At 45.1% G+C, this 20,174-nt stretch overlaps 1 protein-coding gene across 1 annotated transcript in view; it reads left to right on the top strand.

The window, feature by feature from the left end:
• Nucleotides 1-20,174, top strand: part of LOC126212752 (uncharacterized) — a 408,628-nt gene that overhangs the window by 233,431 nt on the left and 155,023 nt on the right. The window contains exon 12 of the mRNA XM_049940160.1: nucleotides 1,219-1,354. Within this exon, the coding sequence (XP_049796117.1) occupies nucleotides 1,219-1,354 (136 nt within the window). The remainder of the gene's footprint in view (nucleotides 1-1,218; nucleotides 1,355-20,174) is intronic.

Below are 20,174 nucleotides of genomic sequence, written 5' to 3'. Positions count from 1 at the left end.
CAGTGAAACTAGTTGCATCATGAACCAAGTGCGCATAAATCCTTCCTCATCCTTGTGATCTTCAGATGGTTGCCCTTCTACAGCATCTTTAAATGGCCCAAACGAATGAAAATCGCATGGCGATAGCTTCCAGACTGTCGAGAGAGGACGATCGAGTCCAGTGCTGCATTTCTTCATGTTTTGAGATTGTTAAAGCTACAGTACGGCACCTGGCATTGTCACGGAAGAGGACAACTTTTCGAATTGGTTGGTTTTACTTCGATATGCAGTTCTCTTCTCATTAAACAGTGCACGGTAATAAGCAGCATCGATTGTGCTTCACTCGTGCTAAATAACAGTGAGCAAAATGATTACCAATTGAAAGAACCTCACCATCTGACAGTCAAGTTTTGGCTTTCACTGAGGCAATCTGCCATTTCCTCTGCGGTTCGATGCTGGCTTGTTTCGGCTCGGTAGTATAGTGGTGGTCTCACATTTTGTCACAGGTGGCAGTCCAACTCAAAAATGCCTCACCTTCTTTTACAAACCTCACCGTAAGCCTCTGACAGTCCTCCAAACGTCTCGACACACACTACGTGGAACTAATATCACTGACAGCTCCAAGAACTTATTATTACGCAATCTGCAATTTTGTATACATTCACCTGTCGATCTTCTTCAGGGATGTCTCAAACTGTGTGTGTATTTTCATCTGTATCACTGGGTCGAAGACTGTGATCGCGTTCCCAATTTTCCACTCGTTCTCGTCCTTACTCGAACTCTTTATGCCGGCAAACACACTAGTCCTTGACAATGCTTTGTCCGTGAACTGTGCAGTCGATCTCAAAAAAATTTCTGTTGCTCAAACTCCTTCACGTGCAAAAAAAATTTATAATTGTGCATTGCGCGCTGGAAGGGTACACCTGTTTCTCCAACATTGTGAGAGCTACTGATGAAGTAATTGGAAGTGTGGAATGCAAATGGCCATAGCCAACTCTGCCCAGTCTTAATGTGCTCCCTCCCTCCCCCCCTCCCACACCTGCCCCCCTTCCCCCTCCCCCCTCCCCCCCTCCCCACCTCCTAAGTGTACTAGAAATGTGTGCCCAGTTATACCAACTGTAAATGGTTAGGAACAAAAATCCCGTTTACATTTGATTTGCTCTCATACATTGTGGGAGTTGGGTTTTTGTGGAGCCAGAATGTGTGAAGACGTGAGCGGTGGCATTTCCCGTTTTGCAGCAATACCAGCACCTGCCGCACCAGGTGGTGGCGCCCTACAAACCGCAGGAGGACTCGGAGCCCGCGGGTCGGGCCCCGGGGCAGGACCAATCGGACCGCGCACCACTGCTCAAGCCGGTCCCCCAGAAGATGGCAGGTATGTTTGCCCAGAGCTTGGGGCGGTCGGCACCTGATTTAATGATAGCAGTGCCTCGTTAAACTGGTCGACCGACCGTTTTACATTTCTCGAGTCGTGAGCTGTGTATGAATTTTTGCTTTTAGAATCAATATGTGCTGTTAGATATGTGCTATCATGCAAATTTTAAAGATGTTTAAAATTACATATTACCGTACTTACTCAAATCTAAGCCACACCTGAAAAATGAGACTCGAAACCAAGGAAAAAAAATGTTCCCGAATCTAAGCTGCACCTGAAATTTGAGACTCGAAATGCAAGGGGGGAGAGAAGTTTTAGGCCACACCTCCAAATTGAAACAAAGTTGGTCCATTGTAACATGAGACACAATTTGGGTCAAATGGATGAAGATACAGCTATAGTAGTTTGGTTCAAGTTGTAAGCTTAACAGTTAAGCTTTACCAAGTAGCCATTTCTATGTGTCAGGTGCTCCGTCCGTATTTATACGGGTACCCTTCCTTTTTCACATGCTTCGTCTGGTTTGAATTGATTGTTTATTTTGCTTAGATCTGATAAGTGCCATTCTCTTTGTTATAGGTGTTTACGTCACTCTAAGCTGAAAATGCATTACTGTACTGTGTCATGCATTGTTTGTCGCATTCTGATGATGAGTGTTTATGACCTGTCGCCGCTCGCAGAATGGTTTGCTTTTGTGTGCGCTACCGCTGCTTACAATAAAAAAAAAAAAAAAAAAAAAAAAAAAAGAGAGGAATTGTCTCATAAGCGAAACAATGGCAAGAGACTGCTATTTGTTGTTACTTACACTGCTGCTTTCTTTGATAATGATCAACAAGAACCAAATAATAGACTGCATATGATAAAAGATGTTCTGAACGAGAGTTTAGCGAAAATTTTTCTCCGTTTGAAAATCTTTGCAGATGCCTCTTTAGTACATTACATTCTGCACAGAAATTAGTCGTCTTAGATTTAAAAATCCAGTCAGTTGACGTGCTTCATTTCTGGCTCTATCACTATTCAGCAAAAGAATAATACCAATGTAAACATGACATGATATATATATTCTTCCGCATTTGCTGTTGTCTCACTCTAGTTTCGTAGTTTATTAGGCAGACGAGATTTAAATGAGATAGCAGCAAACACAAAAGAATTCATGGCATAATGTTTACATTCTTCTATCTTTTCTTTTAATTTATTTACTGACGCATAGGTTTTGGCGCCAGTATTTTTGTGCCTGCAAAGCAAGCCTGCATAGCGCTACATATATTCGACGGCAGAAGTTGGTTGTGGCAGCACCTACCAACATTTTCTAGAACTTCTGCTTACTTTGCACTCGATTCTAAGCCGCAGGCAGTTTTTTGGGTTACAAAAACCGGAAAAAAAAGTGCGGCTTAGATTCGAGTAAATACGGTATTTGTTTCTTGAAGTTTTCCAACTGAATAGAATATTTTGTCATGTTTTGGGTGTGTACCCACTACAGCAGTATTTCATCTTCCAATATTCTAGTTGTTAACCGTGTAGCCACAGTTACTGGAATACGTGATAGGGGTCACAGGGTGTGTGGGCAGGAGCAATCCACAGTGAGTGAAGCTCAGCTGTATTTGCCTGTGGTTATATCCCTCTTGTAGCTGCGCCTCTGTCAAATCTGGCTGAAAAGTGGTTGCCTAAAGGAGGCTATTGTATTAGGTCTACAACTTTGCTTCCCCCAGTTTGCAATAGGTGGCAGTAGTGGAAAGTAGTGGTGCAAGTCGTTTGTCGTAAGTGCATTTGAGAACATAACACCATCAAAATATCAGTCAATTTTTGATTGCATCATAAAGTTATTCTCGACAGAATACGTCACCTTATGAGCCCAATTCCAGTCATCTGTGGGAGGTTTTAATTTTATGCTTTGATATGAAGAAATCTGCAGCTGAGGCTCATAAAAAGCTGGGTAATATCTACGATGAGATGCTTGTTAGTGACCGAACTTTGCAGAAAATGGTTTCCGTGCTTCAAGAATGGTGCTTTTGACGTTACGGACCGGCACGGTTGTGAAAGAGAGAAAGCTTTCGATGCTACTGCAGCCGACGGGAACAATCACAGGAGATCATTGTCGAAAGCAATTGACATGTTTGAGCAGAGCATTGAAAGACAAACAGCCACACTTCAGTGGTGGACATGAAAAAATGATTTCGTAGCATGACAGTGCACAACCCCATGTCGAAAATCCCGTCAAAATGTACTTGGAAACGTTGCAATGGGAAGTTCTACCCCACCCGCTGTATTCTCCAGATAGGCCTCCTTCTGACTGCCACCTTTGTCAATCTACGACACAGGACCTAGCTGACTAGCACATGCAGTCATATGAACAAGTGCAAAATTGGATCGATTCATGGCTTCCCCAACAGATTCCCAGTTTATACACTGCATGATTCATATGCTGCCCTAAAGCTAGGAGATAGCAGTGGCCAACGATGGCTAATACTTTGAATCGAAAATGTTTTGCAAGTTTTTCACAATAAAGTCTTGAACTTCAAGAGAGGGGGGGGGGGGGGGCAGAAGCAAAGTTGTAAACCTAGTAAATGATATAGTCCACACCAGGTTTTCTCTCCACATACTTTAATTGCCCTTTGATATCTGTTAACTTTATACAGGGTGTTACAAAAAGGTACAGCCAAACTTTCAGGAGACATTCCTCACACACAAATAAAGAAAAGATGTTATGCGGACATATGTCTGGAAACGCTTAATTTACATGTTAGAGCTCATTTTAGTTTCGTCCACCTACGCTCAATGGAGCACGTTATCATGATTTCATACGGGATACTCTACCTGTGCTGCTAGAAGATGTGCCTTTATAAGTACGACACAACATGTGGTTCGTGCACGATGGAGCTCCTGCACATTTCAGTCGAAGTGTTCGTATGCTTCTCAACAACAGAATCGGTGACCCATGGATTGGTAGAGGCGGACCAATTCCGTGGCCTCCACGCTCTCCTGACCTAAACCCTCTTGACTTTCATTTATGGGGGCATTTGAAAGCTCTCGTCTACGCAACCCCGGCACCAAATGTAGACACTCTTCGTGCTCGTATTGTGGACGGCCGTGATACAATGCGCCATTCTCCAGGGTTGCATCAGCGCATCAGGGATTCCGTGTGACGGAGGGTGGATGCACGTATCCTCGCTAACGGAGGACATTTTGAATATTTCCTGTAACAAAGTGTTTGAAGTCACGCTGGTACGTTCTGTTGCTGTGTGTTTCCATTCCATGATTAATGTGATTTGAAGAGAAGTAATAAAATGAGCTCTAACATGGAACGTAAGCGTTTCCGGACACATGTCCACATAACATATTTTCTTTCTTTGTATGTGAGGAATGTTTCCTGAAAGTTCGGCCGTACCTTTTTGTAACACCCTGTATATCATAAAGCCACATCAAAAATTGTCCACCCAGAAATGTGCAGACATAGAAGCTTGCTTGTTAAGAACGTTGTGACAGTTCTAAAACAGAATTCATACTAACAACTTTTAGTTGAGTGTCTGACTTGGTGATTTACCTTTTCTCCCCAAGGATGTACAACAGTGCGGTTGTGGCTGCGGCGGCTATTCTCTCCTCGTGTTAACTTCGTCTCCAAAAGTGTCCGTTTGAAAATGGAATTTCTCATTGAATCAGGAGAGGGAAATTGGGACATATCTTAGTAATAGAATGTAAACTTGAGACTTCTGCATATTATAGCTTTTATTTAAGACAGCACATTACATATGTCTTTATCAAACCAGCTCAAAAGATCAACAGATACCAAGAACGGCGAAAAAAGACAAATGAGGTATGTAAAATAATTGCTACTTTTGTTCTTCAATTTTCTGTCAGCTTAGATATAATCATACATCTCTACAATATCTTTGCCATATGAAGACAGCACTAATATTTATTTATATGTGTAGGCCATTTAAAGACCTTACACAACTTACTTTTTTATTGCCAGATTGTGACTGATATATTATACTGCGTGCACAGATAATTGGCTAGCCACACACCACACTCTGTTAAAGTTGTATAATGATCATTCTTCTAGTGCAGTAGCCTAACATTGAAGTGACCAAAAGTTTCCACATATCAAGTAAATTATTAATACATTTGCTAATTACATTGTCCTTCAGATATAACAGTCATATCGATACAAAGAAAACAGTTTGTGTGGTTTGGAAGTAACGCAGGTCACTGTCTGAGCCTATTGTCACCATTCACAGAATGCATTGTTCGAGATAAACGTATTTCATAAAGTTAGGTACGAGCTCACAGTTGATCATTATAATCAATCACTGGATGGTGTCTCAGACATGGATTTTCAGATAAAACTCGGCACCTTCCTGCTACTTGTGATTTGTGCCAACTTGTCTGCAGTACATCAGATCTTGCTTGTAAGATTTTTTACATTCACGATTAACTGAATAAAGGAGAGAGGTTCTTCTGAGTGTGAACTTATAGATACAACAATAATTGCTATTGAATTCTTCTGCCTTCTTTGCCAAAATGTTATCCTGTTTCTTCTTCTTCTTCTTCTTCTGCTTTTACGGCCTCATTGGACCACTTCAGTCAATCATTTCTGGTCCTCTTCTTTGGTATTTTCCCCTTCCGAGTGGCCCAGTATCTCTTCATTCGTTCCGATGCTTTTCGTCGTTCCTTATCTGTAAATACCCTTTTCATTGTATGTCGTTTGTCAATTTTTGGTTTAAATCTTATTTCTGTGTCCCTCAACTTCTTTAAATTTGGCGTTTTGTTCTGCAAATCATCCAGAGTTATTTCCAGTTCTTCCATATCCTCTCTTATTTCCTTAAGCCATCCTCCTTGTTGTTTCAATTTCCAGAGTTTCTCAATAATTTTTCTTGATAATCTGGTTTCTGGTGTCCTCAGAATGTGACCACAAAAAGAGATCCTTTTCTTTCGTATAGTATCAGTGATGGGCTCCAGTTCTCTGTATACCACTTCATTTGGAACTATCCGCCATTGCCCAGCTTTTTGATATTTCTTATTTATGCATGTTCTAGCAATTCTTCTCTCTACTTTTAAAATTTTGTCAATTCTGTTTTTCTGGGTGACTTTAAAAAGAGTTTCACTTCCGTATGTAACCTCTGGTTGAACCACCGTCTTGTAATGTTTTAATTTTGTTTTAATTGATAGACATTTTTTATTGTACGTAGACCATGTTAGTTTTTGAGCTTTTATCATTTTATTAGTTCTTGCTCGCCATGCAGGTTTCTCGTCCAATTTATGTGTTATAATTTCACCCAGGTATTTAAATTGTTTCACTATTTTAATTTCCCTATTATTCACTGTGATGTGATCTATTACAAGTGGATCCGTTACCATTATTTCAGTCTTTTCAAATGATATCTGGAGTCCTAATTTTTGTGCTATATTTTGTAAGCTTGTTATTTGTTTCGTGGCTTCCTGAATATTATTAGCTAGTAATGCTAGGTCATCAGCAAATCCCAAGCAATTTAGGTTTATTTTATCTTTCTTAGTTCCAATTTTAATATTCATAGGATTTTCCTTGTACCATTCTCTCATTACATATTCAAGAGCACAATTGAATAGCAATGGTGATAAACAATCTCCCTGTCTCAACCCTGTTTTAATCGTAAATGGTTCAGATATTTCTCCTCTAAATTTTACTTTGGATTTGGTGTTTGTTAAGGTTAACTGTATCATTTTTATTAATTTAGGATGAAGTCCAAAATTCCTTAATATTTTCATCATTGAAGATCTATGGATGCAATCATATGCCTTTTTGAAATCTACAAAGGTTATGACTAGTTGCTTTTGCCTTCTTTTGTAGACATCCATAACTAACTTCAAGGTGATTATCTGTTCTGGGCAGCTTCTCCAGGATCTAAATCCTCCTTGATATTCTCCCAGTTCCAGTTCTAGTTGATCTTTACAGCGGTTGTATAGTATTCTTGACATGATCTTATACGTGCAGTCCAAAAGGGAAATTCCTCTATAGTTGTCTGGATTTGATTTTTCCCCTTTCTTATGTAATGGTTGTATTATAGCAGTAGTCCAATTTTCTGGTAATTTCTCTTCATTCCAGATTTTTAATATGCATTGGTGTAATGCTATCTTTACTGGTTCTGCTGCATATTTCCAAAGTTCAGCAAACGTTTGATCTTCTCCACTTGCTTTGTAGTTTTTGAGTTCTTTCAAAGCTCTGTAGACCTCATTAATTGTAGGTGGATTTATATTTTCTGCTGGTGTTTTAATAGGGGTTTCTGTGTTTATCTGAAGAAGTTCTGGGGGATCTTCACAATTTAGTAACTTGTTAAATGTTTCTGCTAGAATTTCTGTATTTTTACTATTGCTATGGGCTAGGTTATTATCTTTATCTTTTAACATTAATGTTGGAGGATCATATCTTTGTAATTGTCTGCCAAATATTTTGTAATAGTCTCTTGAGTTTGTTTTTTCACTATTTGTTTCTATCATTAGAAGTATATCTTTTTGGTACTGACGTTTAACTCTCCTTATTATTTTTTGTGTTGTCTTCCTTTGTTTTGTGAGTTCCAAATATGATTTTTCTGTTTTTTCATTTTGATGCCTTAACCAGGCTTGGTGTCGATCCAACACTGCTTCATCACATTCATCGTTCCACCACTGGTGTTTTTTCCTTGGATTTATAGGGGCAACTTGTTCAGCTATTTGTTTCAATTTGGGAATTATTTCTTCCAGATCATCTGTTATTTTTATATCCATGGTTTGTGCTTCATAATCCTCATTTTGTATCAGTTTATGAGGGTCATAGGTTCTCTTCTTCTTCTGGTGGGATTTTTTCTTTGCTAATGGGGTTAATTTCATTTTAATTTTTATCATGTAATGATCTGATCCGGTATCTGTCCCTCTCAGTACTTTCACATTGTAAATTTCCTTGCGGTAATTCTTATCCATGCAGACATGGTCCAGTTGCCATTCTCCTTTTTTCCAGTCTGGATGTTTCCAAGTTTTTAGTTTACTTGGTCTTCTCTTAAAATACGTCGACTTTGAGATCATGTCATGGTTTCTGCAAAATTCCACTAGTCTTATGCCATTTTTGTTTGTTCTTCTTTGTGCTGTCCATTTCCCTATTATGTCTCTATATCTCTTTTCCCTTCCTAACTGGGCATTGAAGTCTCCAATTAAAATTTTGATGTGATTTTTATTAATGTTATTCGTCGTTTGATCTAAGAGCTCCCAAAATTTTTCTACCTCTTCTCTGTGTTCTTTTTTATTATTTTTCTCATTTGTCGGGGCATGGGCATTTATTATTGTGTACATTTTATTTGCAGCTTTTAGAGTGAATGTTGAGAGCCTGGGAGATTGTGCTTTAAATTCTATTATGGGCTCTATTATTTTCAGACTCACCACGAATCCTGTTCCAAATTGTGGACACTGTTTCATGACTCTTTTCCCTGGTATTCCCTTATAAATCCTATATCCTTGTGATTCTATCGGCTCCTGATCAGTATTTCTCATTTCTTGAAGTCCGGTTATGAGAATCCCCTTGCGATCCATTTCATCCGTCAGAATTTTGAGTTTGCCTGGTTGTATGAGGGAATTTATATTGTGTGTCGCAATGTAGTTTATTTGTCCGGTCTTGAGTTTTGGTCGTCTGTCCGTTTTGGGTATTTTCAGATGCTCCGACTCATCCAAGTTATCTTTCAGGTGACTGCCCACCGTATCCGAGTGCAGTCTTCCTTGGTTATTGCCAAGCGGTGGATTATTCCTTGAAAGATTTCCTTCCATGTTTGACTTTCAAAGGTAGTCAACCTTGTATGGAGCAAGCTCCGAGTTACAACTGCGGTTGTTAGCCGTAGAGGTTGTTTAGTGTTTGGTCCGCGAGAGCTATTTTATTTCGCTCAAGTCCGCCGGTAAACCAGTGAGGACCCCCCTATCCGCCACCTGGGACGCGCCACGTCGGAGTATCACCTCTCCGCCTGCTACGACACCGTAGTAGGTTCGTTTCAGTAACTTTTTTTTTTTTTTTTTTTTTTTTTTTTTTTTTAGATAAAGTCTTAATTACTCTGAAACTAAGTGAGGACCAACATATTTCCAACCTTAGCTTATTTATATCTACTTTTGATCTACTTCATCTGAAGATTACTAATTGGATATATCTTTACATAATAGTATGAAAAGGATGTATCGCTACTCACCGTATAGCAGAGATGTTGAGTTGTAGATAGGCACAACTAAAGACTGTCAAACAAGTAAACTTTCAGCCAAAAAGGCTGTCATTGCAATTGGACAACACACACACACACACACACACACACACACACACACACACACACGGTTTGGGGGTAAGAATAGGCCCGCGGTATTCCTGCCTGTCGTAAGAGGCGACTACAAGGAGTCTCAAACGTTTCGGCCTTATGTGATGGTCCCCTGTTGGGTTTGACCTCCATATCTCAAAATTTTTCCGAAGAGCGAGCTGATTGGGAAAGGGCGCCTTACTTGGTGCATTGTGTCTATCTCGCGTTGAGAACTTTTGCCAGCTTCTTCGTCGTTGCGTTGCAGTCCTGCCCGCTCTACATCTCTTGGGCATGGATACGCTCCTGCGTGCACTTTCTGCCAAGCAATGTGCAGGGCCACTTTCTGCACTGACGGCAACCATGGACCACATGTCGCCTAAGATCCAGCACGGTAGCCAGTCCGTTGTGGTGGGGCCGCCATGTACCCTGTTGGTTGTAGCTCCCTGACAACACAGGGATCGCTCTACTGATGCCTGCGCCGTTAACTCCCCACGTATGCCAAGGAGTAGATGCCCATCTCCCTGGGGCATCGGGACTCCCAGCAATGGCCATCCTGCCAGGTGGCCTTTGCTGTGGCTGGGTGGTGCCCGTGGGGAGGGCCCGTGGTCGGAGTAGGTGGCATCAGGGTGGATGACACGCAATGAAGTGTGGCACATCTTCTCTTGCTGGTGGCCAGCCACCAGCAGTCTCTAAGCGTTCGAGGGCCCATTTTAAAGGTAACGTTTATGACCTCAAATCGTTCCCCTCCCTCGCCACACCATGGGAGGAACGAAAGGCTATGAATGAGAGCGACAGGTATTCGCCCCGGTATCTCGTCTGTACCAGAGCTGACGGGGAATCGTTTGTGTCTGTGAAGCCTCAGTTCTTTGTCGAACATTTAGAGGACAAGTTCGGGGAGGTGGAGGGCTTGTCCAAGATGCGGTCAGGGTCAGTCTTAATAAAAACGGCATCCTCTGCCCAGTCACGAGCCTTGCTCGCTTGTACAAAGTTGGGGGATGTTTTTGTTACCATCACCCCCCATAAAAGCTTAAATATGGTCCAGGGAATTATTTTTCACCGCGATCTCCTTTTACAGTCCGATGACGAGCTGCGCGCCAACTTAGAGCGACGAGGGGTCCATTTCGTCCGGCGCGTCCACCGGGGTCCGAGGGATCACCAAGTTGCAACCGGTGCCTTCATCTTGGCCTTTGAGGGTGACACGTTACCTGAGACAGTCAAGGTGATGGTATACCGTTGTGATGTCAAGCCCTATATCCCTCCCCCGATGCGGTGCTTCAAGTGTTGGAAGTTCGGCCATATGTCTTCTCGCTGTGCTTCCAGCCTCATTTGTCGTGATTGTGGTCGACCGTCACATCCTGATACTGCATGTGCCCCGCCTCCCATGTGCGTCAACTGTGGGGAGCACCATCCCCCTTGCTCGCCGGACTGTACGATTCTCCAGAAGGAGCGGAAAATAATGGAATACAAGACCCTGGATAGGCTGACCTACACCGAGGCTAAGCGTAAGTTTGAACGACTGCATCCAGTACGTATGTCGTCCACTTATGCCACCACTGTCGCTCCTGTTACAGTTCCTGTAGCTGCGCCACACACCGTTAGCTCTCAGAGACAGAGACCCACACCTGCCCCCTTGATGGTGGGGGGCACTCCACTCCCTGTTGCTCCTGCTCCATCTACTTCAAAAGCAACACCCCCCCAACCATCGGGAACATCAGTTCCCCCTTCCCAGCCGGAGAAGCGTAAGTCTTCTTCGGCTCCTCTCGCCAGGAAGGGGTCCCTTGGGGACCTCCCTTCGCAAGTTCCGACCGGTACCAAAGCCGACAGCCGCAAGTGGCTCAAACAACCGCTGGTCCCTGGTCGTCGGGACACACGGTCGTCGTCTGTCCCTGAGACTGGCCCAGTGACGCCCTCCCAGCCTGAACCACCGAAGGCACAGCGAGAGAAGCAGAAGAAGAAGAAGAAAGTCCCCAAGGCTAACGACATTGCGGTGGCACCCATCCCACCGCTTCCTACAAGCACTGCGTCTGAGGACGAGGTGGAGATTCTGGCGTCCGCTGAGGACCTCGATCTCGCCGGTCCCTCAGACACCACGGAAAGCGCTAGCACAGGTGCTCATTCGGAGGCAGCAGGTGACCCAGCGGCGTAATCTGCCTTCCCAGTCCCGTCATGCCTTTCTCAGACATGGACAATACCATCCTCCAGTGAACTGCAGCGGTTTCTTCCACCATCTAGCTGAGCTCCGACAACTGATCAGCCTTCATCCTTTCCTTTGCATTGCTCTGCAGGAAACTTGGTTTCCAGCAATGCGAACCCCCGCCCTCCGTGGCTATCGAGGTTATTATAAGAACCGAGCAGCTTATGAAAGGGTGTCTGGTGGCGTCTGCATGTGTGTCCTTAACTCTCTTCACAGCGTGTCTGTCCCTCTACATACAGCTTTAGAGGCTGTCGCTGTTCGGGTGTGGACGCCACAGGCTGTTACCGTCTGCAGTCTTTACCTTCCACCGGATGGTGATGTCGCGCTGCCTGTCCTGGCTGCACTGATAACCCAATTGCCGCCACCTTTCTTGTTGCTGGGCGATTTCAATGCCCACAACCCTCTATGGGGTGGGACTGTCGTCGATGACCGCGGTCGTGCCGTGGAGCATTTGTTGGCTCAGCTCGACCTTAGCCTCTTGAACACCGGTGCTCCCACGCATTTCAGTGTGGCCCATGGCTCGTTCTCAGTCATCGATCTCTCTCTTTGCAGCCTCGGACTTATCCCATCCCTCCACTGGAGGGTGCATTCTGACCTGTGTGGTAGTGACCATTTTCCCATCTATTTGTCACTGCCCCAGTGTCATTCTTCTGGGCGCCTGCCCCGCTGGGCTCTCCACAGGGCTGACTGGCCGGCTTTTACTTCCGCTGCAACCATTGAGTCTCCCCCACAGGGTGACATTGACGAGGTGGTCCGTGTCTTAACCACATCCATCATTTCGGCGGCCGAGGCTGCCGTCCCCCGCTCTTCTGGACTCCCTTTGAGGAAGGCTGTACCCTGGTGGTCGCCGGAGATTGCTGAGGCTATTCGCGACCGTCCGCGGGCTCTCCAGCATCATAGGCGGCACCCGTCCCTGGAGACCCTCACCGCCTTTAAGAGGCTCCGTGCCTTGGCCCGTCGTCTTATCGCACGGCGTAAGCAGGAGTGCTGGGAGAGGTATGTCTCCTCCTTGGGCTCTCGTGTCTCCCCCTCGCTCGTGTGGTCCCGGATCCGGCGGATTTACGGATACCAGACCCCTATGGGTGTCCCTGGGATCTCCTTGGACGGCGCTGTCTGCACGGACGCTGCCGCCATTGCTGAACACCTTGCTGCGCACTTTGCTAAGAGCTCTGCGACTGCAACTTATCCCCCTGCCTTTTGCGCTCTAAAGGAGCGCGCCGAGCAGACGCCGTTATCATTCCACACGCGGCGTTCTGAAAAATACAATGCTCCTTTCAGCGAGAGGGAATTCCTCACTGCCCTCGCCGATTGCCCTGATACAGCACCAGGACCAGACTGCATCCACGCGCAGATGCTGAAGCATCTCTCCAGGGACTGCCAGAGACACATCCTCACCATCTTTAACCGCATTTGGAGCGAGGGCGTGTTCCCGTCGCAATGGTGAGAGGGTCTTATTGTCCCCATCTTGAAACCCGGTGCGGACCCACTGGCGGTGGACGGCTATCGTCCCATTACCCTCACCAACGTTTTGTGCAAATTGCTCGAACGTATGGTGGGGCGGTGTTTGTGTTGTGTCTTTGAGTCGCGCGGTCTCCTCGTTCCATCCCAGGGTGGCTTCCGTCGCGGCCGGTCTGCAGCGGACAATTTGGTGCAGCTGGAATCTGCTATCCGTACGGCCTTTGCCCGACATCAGCATCTCGTTGCCGTATTTTTCGATCTGCGGAAGGCGTATGACACCACATGGAGGCATCACATCCTTGCTACGTTGCATGAGTGGGGTCTTCGTGGTCAGCTCCCGGCTTTTCTTCAAACCTTTCTATTGCGCCGCTCTTTCCGGGTGCAAGTCGGTGCCGCCTCTAGTTCATCTTATATACAGGAAAATGGGGTCCCGCAGGGCTCGGTGTTGAGCATCTCCTTATTCCTAGTGGCCATTAATGGTCTGGCTGCAGCCGTGGGGTCGTCGGTGTCTCCTTCTTTGTATGCCGACGACTTCTGCATCTCCTTTAGCTCCACGACTACAGGAGTCGCCGAACGCGGGCTGCAAGTAGCCGTTCGCAAGGCGACATCGTGGGCTCTGACTCACGGTTTTCAGTTCTCTGCAGCCAAGACTCGAGTTATGCACTTCTGCAGGCGTCGGACGGTCCACCCTCATCCTGAACTTTACCTCGACGGCCACGTGCTTGAAGTGGTGGACACTTGCCGCTTCTTAGGACTCGTATTTGATGCCCGGCTCACATGGGTTCCTCATATTACTCAGCTGAAGCAAAAGTGCTGGTGGCACCTCAACGCCCTCCGCTGCCTGAGCCACACGTCTTGGGGTGCGGATCGCTGCACGCTGTTGCGACTGTACAGAGCCCTTGTGCAGTCCAGGCTTGATTATGGGAGCCTGGCCTATGGGTCTGCATCACCCTCAGTGTTGAAGTTGTTAGACCCCATACACCACTGTGGGGTTCGGCTTGCAACTGGCGCTTTTCGTACGAGCCTCGTGGATAGTCGACTGGTGGAGGCCCCCGCTGCGGATTCGCCGCCATCGACTGCTCGCCGACTATGCTGTCCACGTGCATTGCTCGCCGGGCCATCCCAATCGTCGCCTGCTTTTCCCTGTCACGGTCCTCCATCTGCCTGAACGGCGACCTAGGCCTGGGCTTTCCATAGCTGTCCGCGTCCAGTCCCTGCTGTCTGAACTGGGGTCATTCCCTCTTCTGCCTCCCTTCCGGGTCCGTGCACCTACGCCTCCCTGGTGTTTGCCCCGGCCGTCCGTCCGTCTGGACTTGGCACAGGGACCCAAGGCTTTGGTTCCGCCTGTGGCCCTCCGTCGCATTTTTCTTGCGCTCCTCGCCTCATTTTTGGGCTGTGAGACTGTCTACACTGATGGTTCCCTGGTTGATGGTCGCACTGCCTAAGATTTTGCTCACGCTGACCATGTTGAGCAGCGCTCCTTGCCGGCTGGCTGCAGTATTTTTACTGCAGAGCTGGTGGCCATATTGCGCGCTCTTGAGCATATGCGTTCCTGCTCAGGTACGTCCATCGTCATCTGCAGTGACTCCCTGAGCAGCCTCCAGGCCATCGACCGCTGCTATACCTCTTCTCCTCTGGTGTCCAATATTCGGGAGTCTGTTTCCGCCATTACCCGTTCTGGTCGTTCGGTGGTCTTTGTTTGGACGCCAGGTCACGTTGGCATCCCGGGGAGCGAACGTGTTGACAGGCTGGCCAAAGGGGCGATCGACGCCCCAGCTTTGGAGATCGGCCTCCCGGCTCGCGATCAGCAGTTGGTGTTGTGCCGTAAGGTGCTTGGGATGTGGTCTGCTGAGTGGCGTGGCATGACATCCCCGAATAAACTGCGGGCTGTCAAGGAGACGACCGATATGTGGCGCTCCTGCGGGCTTCTCGCAGGGACTCTGTCATCCTGTGTCGGCTTTGCATCGGCCATACCTACCTGACGCACGGCCATCTTTTGCGTCAGGAGGATCCCCCCCTGTGTCGGTGTGCGTCCCGGCTGACGGTCGCCCACATTCTGTTGGAGTGTCCCCAACTGCGCACCCTCCGGCAGTCTTTTAATCTCCCGGGCACTTTGCCTTTGGTTTTATGCGACGATGCCTCCATGGCTGACGACGTTTTAACTTTTATCCGTGGTAGTCCTTTTTATGGTTCTATTTAGGGAGGTCCTGCACCTTTCCCTTTCTGTGTCTTTTGTCCTCGCGTCTCTCAAAATTTGTTGCTGTTTTGGTGTGTAGTCGGATGGTTGACTCTTTCCCTTTTTTTGTTCTCGTGGTCAGTCAACCAGTCTCCAGCCATCTTCTTTTCTTCTGTTTCTTTCTGTCTGGTGTTCATCTGTACTCTTCTTGTTTGTAGTGTTTGTTGCTGCATTTGTGTTCTTTTAGTGCCTGGGGGGGAGTCTCCTCCCCCCTTTGGTTTTTACCTGTTCCACAAATTTTCGGCTCGCCTGTTTTTGGAATGGGGGACTGATGACCTTCGCTGTTTAGTACCCCTTAAACATCCCAACAACAACCACCACCACCACCACACACACACACACACACACGACCATAGTACCTGGGAGTATGGTGGGAGTGGCAGACAGTGAAGGGTTGCAGTTTAGACGGAGGGCAGGAGAGAAGGTGCAGAGGGAGGAGAGGGGGTAAGCAGCGGAAAGTAGAGAAATAAAAATAAAAGAAATTAAAATACTGGGTGTGGTGGTGAAATGACTGTCCTCACCCATCCAGCCTCCTCCCTGTTCCCATTCCAGCACTACACAGCAGTCATTTCACCGCCACACCCAGTCTTTTATTTTCTTTTTATTTCTCTCCTTTCCGCTACTTACCCCCTCTCCTCCCTATGCATCTTCTCTCCTGCCCTCTGTCTAAACTGCAACACTTCACTGTCCCCCACTCCCCCATAGTATCCCTCCCCCTCCCCCTCCCAGCCCAGGCCCCTCCTTACCCCCACCCAGTCACCACTCCCATCATGCACTGGTGCTGCTGCTCGCAGTGTAGTTTCAGCTCTCTGAGACTGCAGACGCGTGTGCAAGTTGCGCTTGCGTGAGTGTCTGTGTGTGTGTGTGTGTGTGTGTGTGTGTGTGTGTGTGTGTGTGTGTGTGTACTGCTGACAAAGACCTTAATGGCCGAAAGCTATGACAATGTGAATCTTTTTATTGTGACTATTGCGGCTCAGCATCTCCGCTATATGGTGAGTAGCAACTTTCCTTCTCTCGTACTGTATGAACCACTCCAAATGGTTTCCAAGATAGAACATATTTAATGTACATTGTTGTTTATTTTCTGTATTATTCAGTACATTGCCATTGTTTACAATGAACCACAGTAGTGTAGAGGAAATTTGAGATGAAAAATTTCATACAGGACGCTGGGGGTCTATCAATTTGAGAAAACTGTCTCAAATTGTTTGGCAAAAGCTACCTGAGCTGCAGTGCATGGGCGGTGCATGAGATATTCAATATTCTGCGCAAACTATTAGTCGTAGAGAAAAAAATGAATAGAACCTATTTTTGTAGAAAATTTGATGTAGTTTAATTTTGTACTGTGGCGTGTTTTTGTAGAAGCTGTTTTTCTCAAGTTATTCAAGAGAAACTTACAAAACTGACATTAAAGTTGTTCTCTCTCAAAAACCATCAGAGTAGGTCATATCTTCACATGAAGTTTTCTCTTCACAATCACCAATGCTGTTGTTGTTGTTATTGTGGTCTTCAGTCCTGAGACTGGTTTGATGCAGCTCTCCATGCTACTCTATCCTGTGCAAGCTTCTTCATCTCCTAGTACCTACTGCAGCCTACATCCTTCTGAATCTGCTTAGTGTATTCATCTCTTGGTCTCCTTCTACGATTATTACCCTCCCACTGCCGCCTCAGAACATGTCCTACCAACCAATCCCTTCTTCTAGTCAAGTTGTGCCACAAGCTCCTCTTCTCCCCAATTCTGTTCAATACCTCCTCATTAGTTACGTGATCTACCCACCTTATCTTCAGCATTCTTCAGCATCACCACATTTCGAAAGCTTCTATTCTCTTCTTGTCCAAACTATTTATCGTCCATGTTTCACTTCCATACACGGCTACACTCCATACAAATACTTTCAGAAATGACTTCCTGACACTTACACGTATACTCAATGTTAACAAATTTCTCTTCTTCAGAAACGCTTTCTTGCCTTTGCCAGTCTACATTTTATATCCTCTCTACTTCGACCATCATAAGTTATTTTGCTCCCAAATAGCAAAACTCCTTTACTACTTTAAGTGTCTCATTTCCTAATCTAATTCCCTCAGCATCACTCGACTTAATTTGACTACATTCCATTATCCTCGTTTTGCTTTTGTTGATGTTCATCTTATACCCTACTTTCAAGACACTGTCCATTCCATTCAACTGCTCTTCCAAGTCCCTTGCTGTCTCTGACAGAATTACAATGTCATCAGCGAACCTCGAAAGTTTTTATTTCTTCTCCGTGGATTTTAATACCTACTCCGAACTTTTCTTTTGTTTCCTTTATTGCTTGCTCAATATACAGATTGAATAACATCGGGGAGAGGCTACAACCCTGTGTTACTCCCTTCCCAACCACTGCTTCCCTTTCATGCCCCTCGACTCTTATAACTGCAATCTGGTTTCTGTACAAATTGTAAATAGCCTTTCGCTCCCTGTATTTTACCCCTGCCGCCTTTAGAATTTGAAAGAGAGTATTCCAATCAACATTGTCAAAAGCTTTCTCTAAGTCTACAAATGCTAGAACCGTAGGTTTGCCTTTCCTTAATCTTTCTTCTAAGATAAGTCGTAGGGTCAGTATTGCCTCACGTGTTCCAATATTTCTACGGAATCCAAAGTGACCTTCCCCGAGGTCGACCTCTACCAGTTTTTCCATTCGTCTGTAAAGAATTCGCGTTAGTATTTTGCAGCTGTGACTTATTAAACTGATAGTTCGGTAATTTTCACATCTGTCAACACCTGCTTTCTTTGGGATTGCAATTATTATATTCTTCTTGAAGTCTGAGGGTATTTCGCCTGTCTCATACATCTTGCTCACCAGATGGTAGAGTTCTGTCAGGACTGGCTCTCCCAAGGCTGTCAGTAGTTCTAATGGAATGTTGTCTACTCCCGGGGCCTTGTTTCGACTCAGTGCTCTGTCAAACTCTTGATGCAGTATCGTATCTCCCATTTCATCTCCATCTACATCCTCTTCCATTTTCATAATATTGTCCTCAAGAACATCGCCCCTGTATAGACCCTCTATATACTCCTTCCACCTTTCTACTTTCCCTTCTTTGCTTAGAACTGGGTTTCCATCTGAGCTCTTGATATTCGTACAAGTGGTTCTCTTTTCTCCAAAGGTCTCTTTAATTTTCCTGTAGGCAGTATCTACATTACCCCTAGTGAGATAAGCCTCTACATCATTACATTTGTCCACTAGCCATCCCTGCTTAGCCATTTTGCACTTCCTGTCGATCTCATTTTTGAGACGTTTGTATTCCTTTTTGCCTGCTTCATTTACTGCATTTTTATATTTTCTCCTTTCATCAATTAAATTCAATATTTCTTCTGTTACCCAAGGATTTCTACTAGCCCTCATCTTTTTTCTTATTTGATCGTCTGCTGCCTTCACTACTTCATCCCTCAAAGCTACCCATTCTTCTTCTACTATATGCTATCACCCCTCAAAGTGTGTGTCTTTATTCCTGCCTCGCCCTGGTTACCTCTGACCTCCAGACTCGATTAGGCAGTAGTTATGATCCTAATTAGGAGAGAAAACTTCAGGCAGAAAAATGAAGATATTGTAAAGAAGTAGAAGAGATTTTTACAGGTAAACATATTACTAAGTAGTAAGAAAGTGCTACTAGAAAAAACATTAATTACGGAAACAAACAGTGCTCTAATTGTGCTGACACGCATTTGTGTCAACAGTTAGAAATTATGGAAAAGAAATGTTTCTCATGCTATAATTCTGAGTTGATAATATTAAAACTTCTTTAAAAAGTATTTAAGAGTTCTTCCAACTGCCAGCAACAAGTGATTATCAGTGTACTAATTGGTCATCAGAAGATATTGCGAGGGCTGTGTGTGTAGATTGTGTGTAGGGGGGGAGGGGAGGGGGGTGGCAGAGATACGACTGAAACTACATTTTAACTCCACCTCTAACACCTGTTGCTGCCAGTTTATTAAGGGGGATTTCATGGCAGAAAGTGCCCCGATGCTATTCAATCTGTATATTTAGCAAGCAGTAAAGGAAACAAAAGAAAAGTTCGGAGTAGGTATTAAAATCCATGGAGAAGAAATAAAAACTTTGAGGTTCACCGATGACATTGTAATTCTGTCAGAGACAGCAAAGGACTTGGAAGAGCAGTTGAACGGAACGGACAGTGTCTTGAAAGGAGGGTATAAGATGAACATCAACAAAAGCAAAACGAGGATAATGGATTGTAGTCGAATTAAGTCGGGTGATGCTGAGGGAATTATATTAGGAAATGAGACACTTAAAGTAGTAAAGGGGTTTTGCTATTTAGGGAGTAAAATAACCGATGATGGTCGAAGTAGAGAGGATATAAAATGTAGACTGGCAATGGTAAGGAAAGCGTTTGTGAAGAAGAGAAATTTGTTAACATCAAGTATAGATTTAAGTGACAGGAAGTCTTTTCTGAAAGTATTTGTATGGAGTGTAGCCATGTGTGGAAGTGAAACATGGACGATAAATAGTTTGGACAAGAAGAGAATAGAAGCTTTCGAAATGTGGTGATGCTGAAGATTAGATGGATAGATCATGTAACTAATGAGGAGGTATTGAATAGAATTGGGGAGAAGAGGAGTTTGTGGCACAGCTTGACTAGAAGAAGGGATCGGTTGGTAGGACA

The sequence above is a fragment of the Schistocerca nitens genome, chromosome 11 (assembly GCF_023898315.1).
Source record: "Schistocerca nitens isolate TAMUIC-IGC-003100 chromosome 11, iqSchNite1.1, whole genome shotgun sequence".
Classification (NCBI taxonomy): Eukaryota; Metazoa; Arthropoda; class Insecta; order Orthoptera; family Acrididae; genus Schistocerca; species Schistocerca nitens.
Note: the sequence above shows the minus strand (reverse complement) of the source record. Positions and strands in the feature narration are given on the sequence as shown.